The 18865-nt window shown below is 39.7% G+C and overlaps 1 protein-coding gene across 1 annotated transcript; it reads right to left on the bottom strand.

Annotated features, from left to right (window-relative positions):
* Positions 1–12839: 12839 nt before the first annotated feature.
* On the bottom strand, positions 12840–17097 carry HINT1 (histidine triad nucleotide binding protein 1). The gene is made up of 3 exons (XM_077911542.1): positions 16886–17097; positions 14769–14873; positions 12840–13159 (listed from the first exon to the last, which is right to left on the bottom strand). The coding sequence occupies exons 1-3, from the start codon at positions 16994–16996 to the stop codon at positions 12995–12997; spliced, it is 381 nt and encodes a 126-aa protein (XP_077767668.1). The 5' UTR covers positions 16997–17097; the 3' UTR covers positions 12840–12994.
* Between the last annotated feature and the right edge of the window lie 1768 nt (positions 17098–18865).

The raw sequence follows: 18865 nt of genomic DNA on the forward strand, positions 1-18865 counted from the left end.
CTTAGAGCCATATCCTTCAACCTCATCTCTACCAACAATAAGATGTAATCAGAATGTGGGTTCTATATATACTCTTTGTTTTATTTTCTCAGTTTGTCTATAAATCAAGAAAGGAAAAGAAGTACTATTTATTGGGGGTCCTCCTGGGGACTCCAACACAGGGCACTTAATATTTTCCAAAGAGAAATGCTATTCATTATAATTTCAGAGGAGTAAATAACAAAACCTCTTTCTTGTTTTAATTCCAGTATAGTGGGGATCCCTGGGTGGCTCAGCAGTTTAACGCCTGCCTTTGGCCCAGGGCATGGTCCTGGAGTCCCAGGATCGAGTCCTGCGTCGGGCTCCCGGCAGGGAGCCTGCTTCTCCCTCCCCCTGTGTCTCTCCTGTGTCTCTGCCTCTCTGTGTCTCTCTCTCTCTCTATGCCTATCATAAATAAATAAATAAATCTTTAAAAAAATAATAATTCCAGTATAGTTAAAATATAGTGATTATATTAATTGCAGGTATATAGTTAAGTAATTCAACGACAGTTCTGTACACTAGTCAGTGCTATCATGATAAGAGTACTCTTAAACAAAACCTTTTATAGAATCCCAAACACACCAAATAGCTGATTCTTGAAGACATGCAATATCAATATTAAGAGGAATTATATCCTCCCCTTAGCAGACATGAGCATTCTCTGATATCCATCTTTCCCTGAATCACTTACAGCCACGTTCAGTAAAATATAAGTAGTATAAACTGCAAAACATTTACTATATACTGAACTTTCTATTAGTTATACCAGAAAGAGAGTTCATTCCTTTGTTTTCTGCCTAACAGTACTTAATAGCAAACCAATAATTGAATGAGACATTTCCTGAACTCAGAAAGGAAAATCATTGCAACACCTTTTATTATACCAGATATTTTTAAAAATCAGCATTAACTAAAATCCAGAGAAAGATCTATTGAATAGAGCCTAATTTATTTTCTTTAATAACAAAAATGTGCTCCATGAGACTTTTATTGAATGATGAAATGCAGTCTTAGCAAAGCTTAATGTTCTCCGGAACCCAACCTGTACTATGCTGCCAAATAGAAGTGTCTAATGTGACAAAAATAAGATTTAAAAAGGATACACTGCTGCTCTCAAGAGTAAGATTCTTATCATTCTTCTAGCTAGTGATGGCCTTTGGGCTCTATTATTTTCAGGAATTGTTGATGCTTTCCACAGGACAGATACATCAAAAAAGAGGAAATATGAGATAGAATAGTAACAAAATACATTTTGTAATATGCCATAAAAAATACAAGGAGGAGGGTGCCTGGCTGTCTTGGTCAGTGAAAGACGTGACTCTTGATCTCAAAGTTGTAAGTTTGAGCCCCACATTTGGTGTAGAGATTACTTAAAAATTAAAATCTTAAAAAAAATACTAGGAGGAATTGTGAATCATTTAGTAATTATTCCTGTTTTATTTTCTTTAATATGTTTAAAATTTATTTCATTTTAGAGAGAGAGGGAGCAGGGGAAGGGGTAGAAGGAGAGGGAAAGAACCTCAAGCAGACTCGCCCCCCCAACCTCACCCACACACACACACACACACACACACACTGAGCCTGATGCAGGACTCAGTCTTACCACCCTGATATCATGACCTGAGCCAAAACCAAGAGTCACATACTTAACCAACTGAGCCAGCCAGGTGCCTCTAAATTATTCCTGTTTTAATGTGGTGCATTCAAGGCAAGAGTAAAGATAAAGGAGGAGAGTATTGTAGACCTCAATTGTAATAATTGTAGACCTCAATTACAGTGGTTCCAAAGTACTTTTAGTCATTAGAAATTATTTATTCTTTTTTTTAAGATTTTATTTATTTATTAATGAGAGACACACACACACAGAGGCAGAGACACAGGCAGAGGGAGAAGCACGCTCCATGCAGGGAGCCTGACATAGGACTGAATCCCCCGTCTCCAGGATGAGGCCCTGGACTGAAGGCGGTGCTAAACCGCTGAGCTACCCTGGCAGCTCGAATTCATTTATTCTTATTGAAGAATAAGAACTCTAACTGGCTGCTTTGCAGAAAATAACAAGCTAATTCAAAAATTCATGTGGACATATGGATCAAAAGAAAATCTCAAGAATAATTTTTAGATATTTTGAACTAAGTGAAACTATAACATCATAATTTGTGGGATACAGCAAAAACAATGCTTAGAGGGAAATTTATAGCATTGAATGCATGCATGTATTAAAATAGAAAGATTTAAAATCATTAATTTAAGCTTCTACCTATAACTGGAAAAAGAAGAGTAAATTACATTCAAAGTAAGCAGAAGTAAAGATATAATAAAAATTAAAGAAGAAATTGATAAAATTAAACTTCTCCATTAAATACTGAAAATCACTGAAATGAAAAGCTTATTCTTCAAAAAGATCACTAAAACCTAAAAAGCTTCTAGCCAAGCTAGCCAAGAAAAAGAGAAGACACAAGTTACTAATATCAAAAATGAAAGTGTGAAAAAAAAATGAAAGTGTGAACATCACTACAGACCCCATGAATATAAAAAAGATTATAAAGGAATACTATCTCTGAACAATTCTCTGCTCACAAATTTGATAACCTAGATGGAATGGACCACTTCTTCCAAAGAAACAATCTACCAAACTCACACTAGAAGAAATACACAATCTGAATAGGCCTACATACATTAAAGAAATATAATCAATAATCAATAACCTTCCAAAAGAAAAAGCACCAGGCCCAGATGGGTTTGCTAATGAATTCTAGCAAACATTTAAGGAGGAAATTTTACCATACATACAAACTCTTTCAGAAGCAGAGGTGATTCTTCCTAACTCATTCTGTGAGGCCAGCATTGCCCTAATACCAAAACCAGACAAAGACATTACAAAGTAAAAAAACAACAACAAAACAAAAAAGCAGACCAATATCTCTTGTGAATACAGATGCAGAAATACCCAACAAAATATAAACAAATTGAATCCACCAATGTGTAAAAAGAATTGTACACCATAACCAAGTGGGAATTATCCCAGGTCTGCAAAATTAGTTCAACATTTGAAAATCATTTAATGTAGTAATGTATTACTATATAATATTAGTAGATGCAGGAGAAGTATCTGACAAAATCTAACACTCATTTATGATAAAAGTTCTCAGCAAACTAGGAATAGAGGGGGACTTCCTCAACTTAATAAAGAACATCTACAGGAATGCCTGGGTGGCTCAGCCGTTGAGCACTGCCTTTGACTCAGGGCATGATCTGAGAGTCTCAGGATCAAGTCCCACATCGGGCTTACTGCATGGAGCCTGCTTCTCCCTCTGTCTATGTCTCTGCCTCTCTCTGTGTGTCTCTCATGAATAAATTTTTTAAAAATCCTTAAAAAATAAAGAATTTTTAAAAAGTGTGTGCTTCAAAGGACACAATGAAGAAAGGAAGAAAATGACTGAAAAAATGGAAATTTTTCACAGTTCATATATCTAATAAGGGTCTAATAAAAAGACAAAAGACAATTTTAAAAATGGGCAAATGATCTAAATAGACATTTCTTCAAAGACGATATTTAATGGGCAATAAGCACATGAAAAGATAGATAGATAGATAATCAAGATAATCATCAGCCATCAGAGAAATGCAAATCAAAACTACAAAATACCACTTCACACCCCCTAGGATGACTATAATAAGAAAGGCAATGTTGGTCAAGATGTAGAGAAATTGGAGTCCTTACACACTGCTGATGGAATTGGAAAGTGGGTCAGCCCCCACTTTGGCAAATATTCAAAAGGTTACGTGTAGACTAATCATGTGACCAAATTTGTAACCTTATAAGCAATTCTACTCCTATTCCAATTCCTTAGGTAAATACCTAATAGAAATAAAACCTATATCCACATAAAAACTTGTCCACAGATAATTATAGCAACATTATTCATAAGATCAAATGTGGAAACAATCCAAATGTCCATCAACTGTTGAATGGAAAAACATGGCATATAAAAAGGAATGAATTATTGATACATGCTACAACATGGATGCTAAGTTAAAGAAGTCGGACACAAAAGACCAAATACTGTATGATTCCATTTATGTGAAATGTCCAGAATAGGCAACTCCATAAAGACAGAAAATAATGGTTGTCCAGGCCTGGGGTTAGTGGGTTTAGAGGGAAATGGAACATGATTGCTAATGGGTATATTGTAGAGATCCTTACACTTCACTTTATCCCTCCATACTTCAGCATGCATTTCCTAAGAACAAGGATATTCTCCTATGCTACAACACAGTTACCCACCTAGGGAAGTTAACAATTCAATAGTGTTATTTAATATACAGTTTGTATTCAAAAAATAATACTATAGTTTATATTCAAATCTCCCAATTGTTCCAGGAATGTCTTTAGTAGCCTTTTTTTAATCCAAGATCCAATCACTATAAATACATTGTCTATTTAAGTCCCTGAAAGCACTTTTCATCTAGACTAGAATTACCTTCTGCTGCTGGTGGTTATTGTTTGTGATGTTGATAGTTGTGGCATTGATGTTTTTCATGACACTGACTTTTTAAAAGAGTTTTACCCTTATAAAATGTCCCACATTCTGAATTTGAAGAGTTATCTGATTGTTTCCTCTTTTATTAGATTCAGACTAAACTCGTCTGGCAAGAATACTACCCAGCTAGTGTCATGTACTCATTACACCACAACTGGCAATGCTATTTTTGTACATATACTTAATGTGCTATCAGATCTCTTCACAGTGTATATACACTTTCTTCTTTTGTAACTAAAAAGTGACTTAGAAATGTGTTGGAGGAGGTCACAGAGAGGATGTGACCACTGGTTGACTTGCGAACTGCACCCGGGTAATTAGAGGCTCCTTACTCTCTCCTTATCCTTGGAATCTATATTTCACCTATTATTCCTTTACTAGCAGCCCCTTCAAGTATGCAATCTTGAAAGGACTGTTATTGAGACTATCTGGATAATAAATATGCCTAAGCTTTGCTAAGACCTCTAAATAAAAACTTAATGATTCTGTTGTGTAGATCCAGAGATCCACTTGTCTCAAGATCTACTCGTCCCAAGTAAGGCTCGTATCCTCATATGTAAGTTCCCGTGCTCATTAAAACTTCTACCCACCACTCTGAAGGGGTCTGCTTGTTTCTTCAGTCTCTCTTTGCCACATTTGGGACCCACTTTTGAATTTCACCTGAGAAACTCTGAGGTTGCAAACCAACAAAGTGATGCTTTGAGACCATATCCCCCAATGGTGCTAGCATTCATTGATGATCCTTGACTGAATCAGTTGTTATACTGTGTTACCTTGTTGTATATATGTCATTTATGAGTGGAAAAATTGTGATTTTTTTCATTTGATCTTTTTTTTTTACATTTACTAGTTGGCACTTAGGCTAAAAAAAAAAGCGTTCTCTCTCATATCAATATATATTCACATATTTATTTATCCATGTATTATAACCATTATTAATTATTCTTTTGCTCAAACTATCCCAAATTTGGTCACGTGGAGCCCATTCAGTCTAATTCCTGTGTCCTTTGGACATGACCTGCTCAGCCTTTGAGCACTCCCACTGCCCAGCCTACAAGAACAAGATACTCCATGCTCACCTGGTACTTTCCCTTCCCACACCTGGAATCAGCCATTTTCTTCAAGGAATCTTTTAGTGAGGAATGCTAGTTAAAGACCAAAAGTTAGGCATTATATAGTGTTATTGTCACTAGGCCTAGTGGATAAAACGAGGCTTTTTTTTTTTAAACCATCACTGTATACTGGTATTTCTCAACTTCATGAGGTTCTTTCTCATCTTGCCTCGTTCTGTATCTTTATCTCCCTTCTTCCACCATAAAAATCTGACTCCCACTCACACCAATATCTCTGATCGTTTGCTCTATCCTATGATACACACAAAACCTGTTACAAAAAAAACCTGTTACAAATTATATTCCAAACAATATCATGAGATAATATTTAAGATTTCTTTGTAGTTGTTATTGTCCTCATTATTTATTTGGTTTAGAAAAAAAAAAAAGAATTTATTTGGTTTAGGATCTAGAGTCCATGTGTTGTGTTAAAAAGCAACTTGAAAAAAAAAAAGCAACTTGAATTATATTTTGTGTGTTTATGTTTTTTAATATTTATATATAGTTGATTTCATTTCATTCTAATTGCATTTGATTTTAGGCTCTACTTTTTACCTTTTTAATTTACATTTAGCTTATTAACTCGTGGGTGTTTTCAGCCTTCCTCCATCCTTGTCAGTAGTAGAAAGTGCTCGTTTTGGCTGGCGATTTCTTTTTCTTCAGTTCTGAGAATGGTCCCAAATATACTACTGAGGGTCTCTTGGGATCTTCTGATATAATTGCAGAGAAATAAATTTAAGAGGTGCGTGGAAGATTAAGCATGAGAGTTTCCTTTTCTCCTAAAAGAGTGAGGCACAAGGGACGCATGGGTGGCTCAGTGGTTGAACGTCTGCCTTTGGCTCAGGGCATGATCCCAGGCTCCTGGGATCAAGTCCCACATCAGGCTCCCTGTGTCTATGTCTCCCTCTATGTCTCTGCCTCTCTCTGTGTGTCTCTCATGAATAAATAAATTTAGAAAAAATAGTGGGACACAGGAATAGCTGCGTGGAATAAATAAGAGAAATAATTAAGAAGTTTCTTTAAGCATTCAGTACCTTTTATACAAGAGGAGATGCTGCATTAGCTGACAAGAAAGGCTCAGTAGGTTGGGAATTTGGGATGCTCTGAGTCAATCAAATTGTCCCATATAGCTCCTTTCAATCATTCAGATACCATTCTTTGCTTATCGATATTCTAACTTTCTCATAAGACACTAAGCTATGAATTGAAGTAATAAAATTTGGCAACCTTAAGAATCAAATGTGTTTGGCTTACAACTGTTTGAGTTCTTTAGCTGAAACAGCTTATTTCTTTAAAAAAAAAAAAAAAAAGCTCTCATAGATTTTAATAGCATTGTCATAGAAAGCCCTTGGGTTTCATCTGGTAACTTGGACTAATAATTTAGAAATCTTAGCTTGGGGCACCTAGATGGCTCAGTAGGTTGAACTTCTGACTCTTGATTTCAGCTCAGATCTTGATCTTGAGGTTGTGGGATTGAGCCCATTAGGCTCCTTGATTCTTGGGGTGTCTTCCTGGGATTCTCCCTCTCTCTCCGTCCCTCCCCACCCTGAACCTGCTCTCTCTCTCAAATAAATAAACAAACCTTTAAAAAAAAAAAAAAAAGAAAATCTTAGCTTATCAAAAAAAAATTTAAATCTTAGCTTGTCATCATCTTTTAAGATGGTCAGCAGTTAGAAGCAATCACAACACCTCCACGGTCCCTGAATTCTCCCTATCCTTCATACTATCCTATGGTGTAGCACCTGATAACCCAAGCCTTGCCTTCAACTGGCATAACAGTACAAGTGACCCACAGAATGACTTAATTAGCTACTTTGATACTATTTACCATGGGCCTTGAAAATAATTCTTAATGTTTACTGGATCCTTCTTGCCTTCATCCCAAACCAGGCCAAATAGCTAATCTCAGCTCTCCAGCACCTCACCCCACCTTTAACTGAGAATCTATTACAGTCTGTAAACATTCCTAGTAAAAATTTCTCCAGCCATCCATTTCTTGAAACAATATTTAATGGCTAGTCACAGATTAACTAGGAAAATGGGCAGGAATAAAGAGAAGCTATGTAGATAATACCACACTCAAAAATAACACCTGAGAGCTAGTCTAGTAGAGCACTGCTACCCCTGTTGCTGAACACAGGAACCACGGCCAGCATTGCTGTCATCCCTGGTATTTAATACCGGATCCAACGACTGGCAACACAGGTACTATTGTGCCTGCCAACTGGATGCTGCTGCCACTGACACCAGAAAGAAGTCTCCACTGTCCTTGTTTCTTTGTATCATTAGTTTCAAATTCAAAATCCCAGATGAGTGTATCTGATTGGCAGAGCCTAAGTCAAGGGCCTACATCCCAGCTGGCAGAGGAGCTAGAAAACTAGATGTCTCTTCATTTCAGCTTCTCTTTGGGGAGGTATGGAATCCCTCAAATGTGAAGAGCGTTCAAATGCTGGACACCAATAATTACAAGTGTCCATTACACATATAATACTCAAGCAAATGCTACTTAACCCTATAATGGCCTCTAAGTGTTCAAGTGAAAAGAGTCACAGAGAGTCACATTTCTATCTTCTGCTTAAATCAGAAGATAGAAATGATTAAGCCTAGTGAGGAAGGCATGTCAAAAGCCATGACAGGTTGACAGGTAGGCCTCTTGAACAAGTTAGCCAAGTTGTAAATGCCAAGGAAAAGTTCTTGAAGGAAATTAAAAGTTCTACTCTAGTGGATATGAGAATGATAAGAAAACAAACAGCCCTACTGCTGATAATGGAGAATTTTTTTTTTTAAGATTTTATTTATTTGAAAGGGGGAGAGGGAGGGGGAGAGAGAGAGCGCGCACAGGGATGGGGTAGGGGGGATTGGAATGGGCAGACAGGAGGGAGAAGCAGATTCCCCAACAAGCAGGTAGCCTGATACAGGGCTCAATCCCAGACCCTGAGATCATGACCCAAGCCAAAGGCAGATACTTAACTGTCTGAGCCACCCAGGAACCCTTGATACGGAGAATTTTTAATGGTCTAGAATCAAACCGGCCGCATTCCCATAAACCAAAGCCTAATCCAGAGCAAGATCCTAACTCTCTTCAATTCTATTAAGGCTGAGAGAGGTAAGGAGGGTCCAGAAGTTTAAAACTAGCAGAGGTTGGTTCAGGAAATTTAAGAAGCCATCTCCATAACATAATTGCAAGGGGAAGCAACAAGTGCTGATGTAAAAGCTGGAGCAAATTTTCCAGAAGATCTAGTGAAGATAATTAATGAAGGTGACTATACTAAACAGATTTTCAACATAGACAGGGGAGCCTTCTATCAGAAAAAGATCCTAAGACTTTCATAGCGGAGAGGTCACTGCCTGGCTTCAAAGCATCAAAGGACAAGCTGACTCTCTTGTTACAGGCTAATGCAGCTGGAAACTTAAAAATTGAAGCCAATGTTCATTTACCATTTTGAAACTCCTAGGGCCCTTAAGAATTATCTTAAATCTGGGGATCCCTGGGTGGCTCAGCAGTTTGGCGCCTGCCTTCAGCCCAGGGTGTGATCCTGGAGTCCTGGGTTCGAGTCCCACATTGGGCTCCCTGCATGGAGCCTGCTTCTCCCTCTGCCTTATCTCTGCCTCTCTCTCGGTCTCTCATGAATAAAAAAATAAAGAAAGAATTATCCTAAATCTGCTCCACCTTTGCCTTATAAATGGGACAAAATCTGGATGACAGCACATCTGTTTACAATATGTTTACAATAATATTTACTGAATATTTTAAGCCCACTATTGAGATTTGCTGCTTAGGGAGGAAATAAAGTCCTTTAAAAATATTACTTTAAAAATATTATTGCTCACTGACAATGTACGTGGTCACCCAAGAGCTCTGATGGAGATGTACAATGAAATTAAGGTTGTTTTCATGCCTGCTAAGATAAGCACTCTCTTTGCCTACTCTTAAGCATATGTAATTCCAAATGGTGCTAATATAAATAAAAACTAAAAAGTAAATGGTGGCACAAATGAGAATATCTGAAATTTTAGAAAAAGATTAGAAATTGTCCCCTTTAAAATAGCATAGGGATGGGGTGCCCAGGTGGCTCAGTTGGTTGTGTCTGACTTTGGCTCAGGTCATGATCCCGGGTCTTGAGATGAGAGTCCCACAACAGGCTCCATGCTCAGTGGGGAGAGTTCACTTGTCCCTCTGCCTCTCCCCAACCCCACTCGTGTGCGTGCTCTCTCACTCTCTCTCAAATGAGTAAGTAAAATCTTAAAAAACAAAAAGTTTAATTGCAGATATAGTGGGAACAGCCAGAGAACTAGAGTTAGAAGTGGAGCCTGAGATGCGACTGCTTTGCTGCAATCTCATAAAATGTTAATGGATAAGAAGTTGCTTAAGAGTAAGCAAAGAAAGTGCTTTCTTTTGATAGGATCTGTGCCTGGAAAGATGCTGTGAAGACTGTTGAAATGACAACAAAGGACTTAGAATATTACTTAGTTGATCAAACAGTGGCAGGGTTTGAGAAGATTGAATCCAGTTGTGAAAGCAGTTCTGCTGTGGGCCAGATGCTATCAAACAGCACTGTATGCCACACAGAAATCATTCATGAAATGAAGAGTCCATCACTGCAACAAATTTCACTGTTGTCTTATGAAATTGCTACAGCAACCCCAATCTTATCAGGTAGCAGCCATCAACATCAAGGCAAGACCCTCTGACAGCAAAGACTGTCTCCCTGGAAGCTCAGATGATGGTTAACATTTTTTAGAAATAAAGGATGTACATTGTTTTTTTATTCATGATGCTATTACCACTTAACAGACTACAGTATAGTATAAACATAATTTTTATATGCACTGGGACACCAAAAAATTCATTTGATTTAGCTTTTGTGATATTCATCTTATTGCAGTGGTCTGGAACAGAACCTGCAATATCTCCAGGGTATGCCAGTATAGGCAAAAATCTCTTTATTAAATGATCCTGTATATCATGGACAACAATTCAAGAAGTAATTACTGTTACCTGCTTGTGTTCTCAAATATTTTGCTTTCCAACTAATTAAAGGACTGATATGCAAAGTTTGAAGCAACTCTTGGGATACTTGCAGGACGTATTTGAGGAAGGCTTAACCACTTTTTATTCTATTTAACTAAAATCCATGCTATAAGAAAAGGGCTTTTTAAAGTTTAATTATGTGTTATTTCGTACATAACATGAACAGCAAAACAAAAAGTTATCAGTATAATAAAACACCATAAATGAATGCAGCAAAGAAGGAGCTTTAACTTGGAATAAAAGTTGCACCTACTGTACTCACAGAAATGAGTCGGTGATGACCAGCTTCCACAAGCCTGTTTAAGGCAGAAAGGTCAGAGGCACAACCAGCAAGACAACGTAGTTGTCTACCTGACTTATTAGCACTGGTTTGAAGAAATCGGTGGGAAAGAGAATATGCCTCAAGAAAGCAGATTCTAGGGGATCCCTGGGTGGCGCAGGGGTTTAGCACCTGCCTTTGGCCCAGGGTGCGATCCTGGAGACCCGGGATCGAATCCCACGTCGGGCTCCCGGAGCATGGAGCCTGCTTCTCCCTCTGCCTATGTCTCTGCCTCTCTCTCTCTCTCTCTCTGTGACTATCATAAATAAAAAAAAAAAAAAAAAAGCAGATTCTACCCTCTTAAACATAATACAAATGGTTCTCTCATTATTACATCCTTTATAATGGTACAAATCCTTCCCAAACTCCTCCCCACATCTTCCCTCATTGAAAAAAAAGTCAGAGTGCCTAGTTGGCTCCTAGTCAACAGAGCATCTGACTCTCGATCTCAGGGTCATGAATTCAAGTCCCATCTTGGGCTACAGCTCACTTTAATTAAAAAAAAAAAAAAAGTCCTAGAAGTACATAAACCCATTAAAGTCTTGAGGAAAAAATAATGATTTTTAAAAATCTTCCTGGGATGGGAAGGCTTTTTAAAATATGAAATAAATTAAAACTTGACACATTATGCAAATATTTTAAACACCATAAAAAAGTTTAAAAATGACAATTAGGAAAAAATTATTTTAAGACTGAAATGCCAATATTCCTGATAGCCCCAGATATTTAAAAATCAATAACATAATTTAAAATGTAGGGAAAAAAGTTTTCAATTAGTGTCAAACCTTACTAAAATGGTCTATAAAGAGATTAATAATGGAAGTAATCCATAAGCACAAAGATTATCAAAGAGGAAAGTAAGGCAGACAGGAAATATCAAGTAAGTTTCGGAAAATGTTAAGTGCCTACGTGAAGGAAAGCCAAAAGACAAAACTACTTGCCCTACAGCATCTCAGAAAGGCTAAGGTGCATGGTACAACTAAAAAAGGCTGGTCAGTCTATATAAGGAGAACTCATACCATGAGGTGCCCTCCCCAACTCCACATAAGCCAGATTCATGTACAACTTAAATATTTTTGCTAGTGTGCACATGTACATTCAAAACAGTGAGTTTTCAATTTGGAAAGTTAATTCTAAGTAATATGATTATAATAAATATTCAGACAGTTTAGATAGCAAAAGAAATACCAATGTATGGCTTCACATGGTCATCAAAGATTCTGTGACAAATCTATTTTAATCCCTTCTAAATTATCCCCATACTGTAGGAGAAACATGAGCTAGACAAAAACCATTCCTTCTAGCCCCAAATCTGTCACTTTCTGGATCAATCACATCAGATACTCCTTTGTTCCTCAGAAAACAGAGAATTAGATTAGAAAATCTTCTCCTGGACTAATATTTTACCCTAAAAGGATTATTTCAAAGCTAAAACCAAATTGGTGAAATCTTGTAATTTGCCTTCAGAAACCAGTCACACCATTCTAACAATGTACATGTGTAGTGTCCTTTTTGGGAAGAAAAACCCAAAAACCTCCCAAATTATGAACTCTACCTTCATATGTTCCAACAATTTTTTTTTTAAATAAATCAAATACAAGGGCAGCCCCAGTGGCGCAGTGGTTTGGCGCCGCCTGCAGCCTGGGGTGTGATCCTGGAGACCCGGGATCGAGTCCCACATCGGGCTCCCTGCATGGAGCCTACTTCTCCCTCTGCCTGTGTCTCTGCCCCTCTCTCCCTCTCTCTCTGTGTCTATGAATAAATAAATAAAATCTTTTAAAAAAAAATCAAATACAAGAGTCAGAGAAACTATAAACCATGCAACATTGTCTTTTATTATGTATGGGTTTTAAAAATTACTTCCTCAATCTATCCATACACAGGCAAAAGTAAGTATACTGTTTAACATACTGGAACTTAGAAATATTGATCATTGCCTAGAGAAGGGAAAATTATCCCTAAAACATGCTTAACCAGGAGGCCAATTCATCTGCCGGCCTCCAAGAACATGGAGATGAACATGATAGACAGACTGTCCCCCATCTGAACCTTCATTCACCACCATTCGATAACCTTTCTTCAGGCCCAGATCAGCAGCACATTTCTTGCCAACAATCATTAAATGTCCAAGAAGCTGGAAAAGAAAAAAAAGTTTCTTAAGCAATAGGCAATTTACAAATTCTTGCCACTAAATAACATACTACCAAGTTCATATATTAAAAGACTACCAAATTAAAACGTACCCTACTGGGCATTAATACTAACACAACATAATTTATAATTAAAAACCCACAGATTAGCTATTTATTCATTACTAATTCCAATAAACAAATTAGATATAAATCTGCTCAATTAAAACAATTTTTAAATCATTTTCCAAGTGGGTTGTTTAAATGTTAAATATATCTTCCTTTCTTTTAACAGGAGAGTATATCAATCAGGCTAGATTTGGTTAAGCTGTGGTAACAAACACCAAATACTGGTTTACAACAAAGATATATTTCTTGTGCTCACTACATGCTCATCACAAGTTGACGAGGCTCTAAACAGAATCACTGAACCCTCCCCTGTATGACGTACTATTTCTTTACTGAGGAAAAATGAAGGGTGCCCAGGTGACTCAGCTGGTTAAGCGTCTTCGACTCAGGTCATGATCTAAGGGTCCTGGAATCAAGCCCAGCCTGGGGCTCCCTGCTCAGTGGGGAGCCTGCTTCTCCCTCTCCCTCTGCCCCACCCCTGCTCAAATGTACTCCCGCTCTTCCTCTCAAATAAATAATCTTTTAAAAAAAAGGAAAAATGGGTCTCACCAACTATTTCTTGTTAGGAACCATTGTGTTTAAGAATTTGTGGTGATGGGGCAGCCCAGGTGGCTCTGCGCTTTAGTGCTGCCTTCAGCCCAGGGCGTGATCCTGGAGACCCAGGATGGAGTCCCACATCAGGCTCCTTGCATGGAACCTGCTTCTCCCTCTGCCTGTATCTCTGCCTCGCTCTCTCTGTGTCTCTCATGAATAAATAAATAAAATTAAAAAAAAAAAAAAGAATTTGTGGTGATGGATGTTGACTGTGGTGATCATTTTGTAATATACATGTATCAAACCATTATGTTGCACACCTAAAACATAATTTTGTGTCAACTATATCAATTTTAAGAAATCAAACTTTTTCTACATTGCACTGACTTCCAAATGATTGTGTTTTCCCCCCCTCAATAATATCCTTAAGAGGGATCCCTGGGTGGCGCAGCGGTTTAGCGCCTGCCTTTGGCCCAAGGCGTGATCCTGGAGACCTGGGATCGAATCCCACGTCGGGCTCCCTGCATGGCGCCTGCTTCTCCCTCTGCCTGTGTCTCTGCCTCTCTCTCTCTCTCTCTCTGACTATAATGAATAAATAAATAAAATTTAAAAAATATATATAATACCCTTAAGAAAATGAAAATGTGACATCACTTTCAGGTCACAATTTAGTCTCCCAAATTTATTTATAGATTTATTTTAAAGATTTTATTTATTTACTCATGAGAGACACAGAGAGAGAGAAAGAGGCAGAGACACAGGCAGAGGGAGAAGCAGGCTCCATGCAGGGAGCCAGATGTGGGACTTGATTCCGGTCTCCAGGATCACACCCTGGACCAAAGGCGGCGTTAAACCGCTGAGCCACCCAGGCTGCCCAGTCTCCCAAATTAAAAAAAAAAAAAAAAAAAAAAAAAAGGCAAGGAAATCAATTGTGTTAGTAAATTTACTTACACTTTCATCATCATCTTCTGCTACAGAGATCTGGGATATATGCTTCTTGGGTATCACCAGAAAATGAGTTGGTGCTTGAGGGGAAATGTCATGGAAAGCAAGACACTAGAGAAAAAGGGGAGAAAAACCAGTTTTAGTATATTATCTTATAGGCTACATTTATTCTTTCACACTAGCCCCATGAGAAGCACTGCTAGGAAATCAGAAGTGTACACAATACATGTGATCCATGGTCAGTTTCATGGAACTTAGTTTAATGGAAAGGCTGAAAAAAAAAAAAAAAAAAAATGGAAAGGCTGACCTTAAACCAATAAAGGTATAAAAAAGTTAAGATCCTACCTACACATTACAAAAGAAGAGTAAAGACTGAAATAAATGATTATCACAGAAAAAAGCCAAATTTTGACTAGGGAATCAAAGACAACCACTCTGAGGTAGGGACATTTAAAGTGAGATCCAAAAGTGAAGTAGAAATTAGGCATGATAATCCTTTGTCTATCTCTTCAGTTTGATCTCATGCAACTCTTCTGCTCAAATCACAGTATCTTTCATCTCTCTCCACACTCCCAGGCTTTTTTTCAAAGGCCATTCCCTCTACTGCAATGGTCTTCTCTCCCCTCAACCCCAACTTCTGTCTTCACCTGATATTTATTCCTCAGCTCCCGGCATATATAAAATTTCTGAAAGAAATCTGATTTCCGACCCCACTTTCCCTAGGTTAGGAGTCCTGATTGTGCAATTTCCTGTTTTTTCTTTACTACAATGATCGGCTTTGTAATTATGTATTTGATATTTTGACTGACATCTATTTCTTCCCACCCTACTCAACTATTTAAGTAATGAAGCTGTTTGGTTTTCTTTCTTTCTTTCTTTCTTTTTTTTTTTTTGAAGTAGCATTTAGACAAATTATAAAACCACATGAATTTTTTTAAATCTCTTCTTCTCTACTCAAGGTGGAAGCTGCATAATAGGACCTTCCAGGCTCAAAGGTCTCAGGACTAATTCTATTTGGTAATCCATACAAAATGCTGTATCATTCAGATTGCTTCATGCAGTTGCACTGTTGGGTCTCAGGTGGCTCAAAAAATCAATTATTTCAGGCATCATTTATAATAAAAAAAAAAAGCAAGTGAAAATACTTACAAAAGAAATACGCATTTTTCTAGAACAAAAGAACTTGGTAATAATTAAATAGAGCTATCTAAAGTCCACCTAGAAGAATCTAATTAAATCTTAGGTAACGTTTTGAATCTAGGACCGCTACTGGGAGTCCGAAGAGAATGCTTCCCCGATGCTCCGTATTTCTTAAAGTTAATATGACAGTTTACAAAATTACTTGTCTGGATGGGCCGACCTCCTGCCCAATGCCCAGCTTTATCTGAGATCCAAACCCATAAATACAACTGCCCAGGAAGTCTTTTACACAAGATGTCACATCTACTTGGCCCGCCTGACACGGAATTTCACCGACGATGAAGTCAACAAAAACTACCGCTTCCTGTCAAATAGGAAAGGAGCCTTTGCTACCAGGCGGGACCGAAGGAAAACCAATCCCCGAAGCGGACCCAGGGAGCCGGCGGCCCGAGCGGGTTGGGGGAGGGAGGGGCGGGTCGCCTCCCCACCCCGCCGAGGCGGCCCCGGCGACCCCCGCCCTGGGGCGCGCGGGCGCCCGGGCAAGCCCAGGCCAGCAGGCTGCGCGCGGGAGATCGCGGAGATTGGGCCCGGCTCAGGGCGCGCTCGGATTTCTCCGCGCCGGGCAGAGCGCGGGCGAGATTGTGAGATTCCTGACCCGGGCGGGGTCCCAGGCGGCCGCGGAGCAGGCGGGCACCCACGCCGAGGAGCCTGCGCGGCCCCGCACGCGCCCGGCAGCCTGACCCGCGCCCCGGGCTGATAACGCGTAACCGGAGCGCCGGCACGCGCCGGCAGGCGGCCTCGGGGCGGCAGGGCCCTGCCCGCTGGCTGGGGGCCCGCGGCGGAGGCCGTGCGGGGCGGCCGACTCCCTTCCCTTCGCGGCGCCGCCCGACCCCTTCCCGTCCTTGCGTCCGCGAGAACCCCCGTGTCCTCGGGCGACTGCCGTTGTCAGCCTGCCCGCGAGGCGACCCGACCCCGCTGTCTACCTGGTCATCCTCAAAAATGATTTTGGCTGGGATTTCCTTGCGGATGATCTTCCCGAAGATCGTGTCGCCTCCAGGCCGGGCGGCCTGAGCCTTGGCGATCTCATCGGCCATCGCGGCCTCCTCCCGCGCGGCCGCCCCGGGGAGAAGCTCGGGAGGAGGGAGGAGCCGGGGCGGCGGGCGGAGGGCGGGAGTGCGCGGCCAAGCCTGCGCCGGGACCGCTGCTCGGGCGCCCGGACTGGTCCTGCGCGTGCGCACTAGCCCGGGCGCCGCGGGTGCAGGGAGCGCGCGGGAGCCTCTCGGAGCAGCCGGTCGAGACCCGGCGGAAGGGAGGTTCCTGGTCTGGGGCTCTAGGCAGCCGCGCTGAGGTCTTTTTTTTTTTTTTTTTTTTTAATTTCCTTGAGTGTGTCTTGGGGAGTAGAGTTATTGTATACGCCCTTCTTCACTTGCTTTATGGAACTTGTAGGAAAAATTAGGTACTGTAACTGAAAAGATTTGATAATCCAAAAAGTGCTGCTGGTCATGGGTGCTGAGACACCCTAACAACTTAACTTCTCGGCTACAGAAGGGCTTGGCTCCGGGAAGTAAGCTCTGTTTGCACCACTGTTTTTTCCTCTCTAGAGCAGTTGTTTTCGGTGCACGTTAAAATCACTTGGGGGACTTCTGAAAAATCCTCTTGAACCTGGCCAGATCAATTAAATCAGACACCGGAGTCGGGACTCAGGCATCCGTAGTTTGTAATTCTCCCTCCACTGTAAAACAAAGAGTTCTCCCCAGAAGTAATCAGCATAATGCAACATGCCCCATCTTAACGAAATAACACCTTCCTTAATTTGACATACCCCCTCATATCTTTGATGATTTTTTAAAACTTTTCTTTATTCTGTGTCTACTTTCTCATCCTTTCTAAACCCATTTCGCTCTTGCCAATGTTTTTGAGGACCTCCACTTAAAAAATTCTGTGGACATTTCCATTTCTTTCCTTTCCTTTTTTTTTTTTTTTTATTTAAGATTTTATTTATTTATTCATGAGAGACACACCCACAGAGAGAGGCAGAGACCCAGGCAGAGGGAGAAGCAGGCTCCATGCACGAAGCCCAATGCAGGACTTGATCCTGTGATTCCAGGATCACACCCTGGGCAGAAGGCAGAGGCTCAACTGCTGAGCCACCCAGGCGTCCCTGAACATTTCCATTTCTTATCATACTAGACCTCTTAGCATCATTTGCTAATGTTGATCATTTCCTCTTTTCTGGAAGTCTCCACGTTTGTAGTGTTTCCTATCCCCCTGGTTGCTATTTCAACCTCACAGTAAGCCTCCAGTTCCAGACTTCATAATAGGTTCCATTCTTAGCCATCTTCTCTAGCCAACATTTAATTTCCACATGCCCTTGTTAAGAAAAATTAACTGTAGCTCCAGGAGTACTCAACATGATAATACTTTACCAGTTTGTCTTGTCTTGTCCCTTGCTAATAAAAATTATTGATAGTGGATCCTTTGAATCTCAAAAGTGGCCCATTTGCTACTGTTGCTATCAAAGACATTACTGGGACAATTGGCAAAATTCTAAATAATGCCTATAAATTAGATAGTTTTGAAAGTTGTGTTAATTTCCTCACATAACCACAGCAAAATTATCAAAATTAGTTAATCTGGTGTGGGGGTCTTAGAGTTTAGGTTTTTAACATGTTTCCAATTGATACATTTGCTGCTTGCCCTGGAATCATACTTTGAGTGCCACTGATATAAGAGACTGCTGTGGGGTTTTTTTTTTGTTTTTTGTTTTTTGTTTTTTGTTTTTTTTTTGCAGGAATAAAAAATAATGAAGTATTTAGGAGTATAGGAGTATCACATTTGCAGCTCACTTTCAAACAATAAAAAAATACCAAAAAATGTTCATATGTAGAGAGAAAAGGATACAGTGATTGTAGTCAAATATTAACATTTGGGGAATCTAAGTGAGAGGTATATGCAAATCCTGT

Source organism: Canis aureus, chromosome 10, assembly GCF_053574225.1.
Source record: "Canis aureus isolate CA01 chromosome 10, VMU_Caureus_v.1.0, whole genome shotgun sequence".
NCBI lineage: Eukaryota > Metazoa > Chordata > Mammalia > Carnivora > Canidae > Canis > Canis aureus.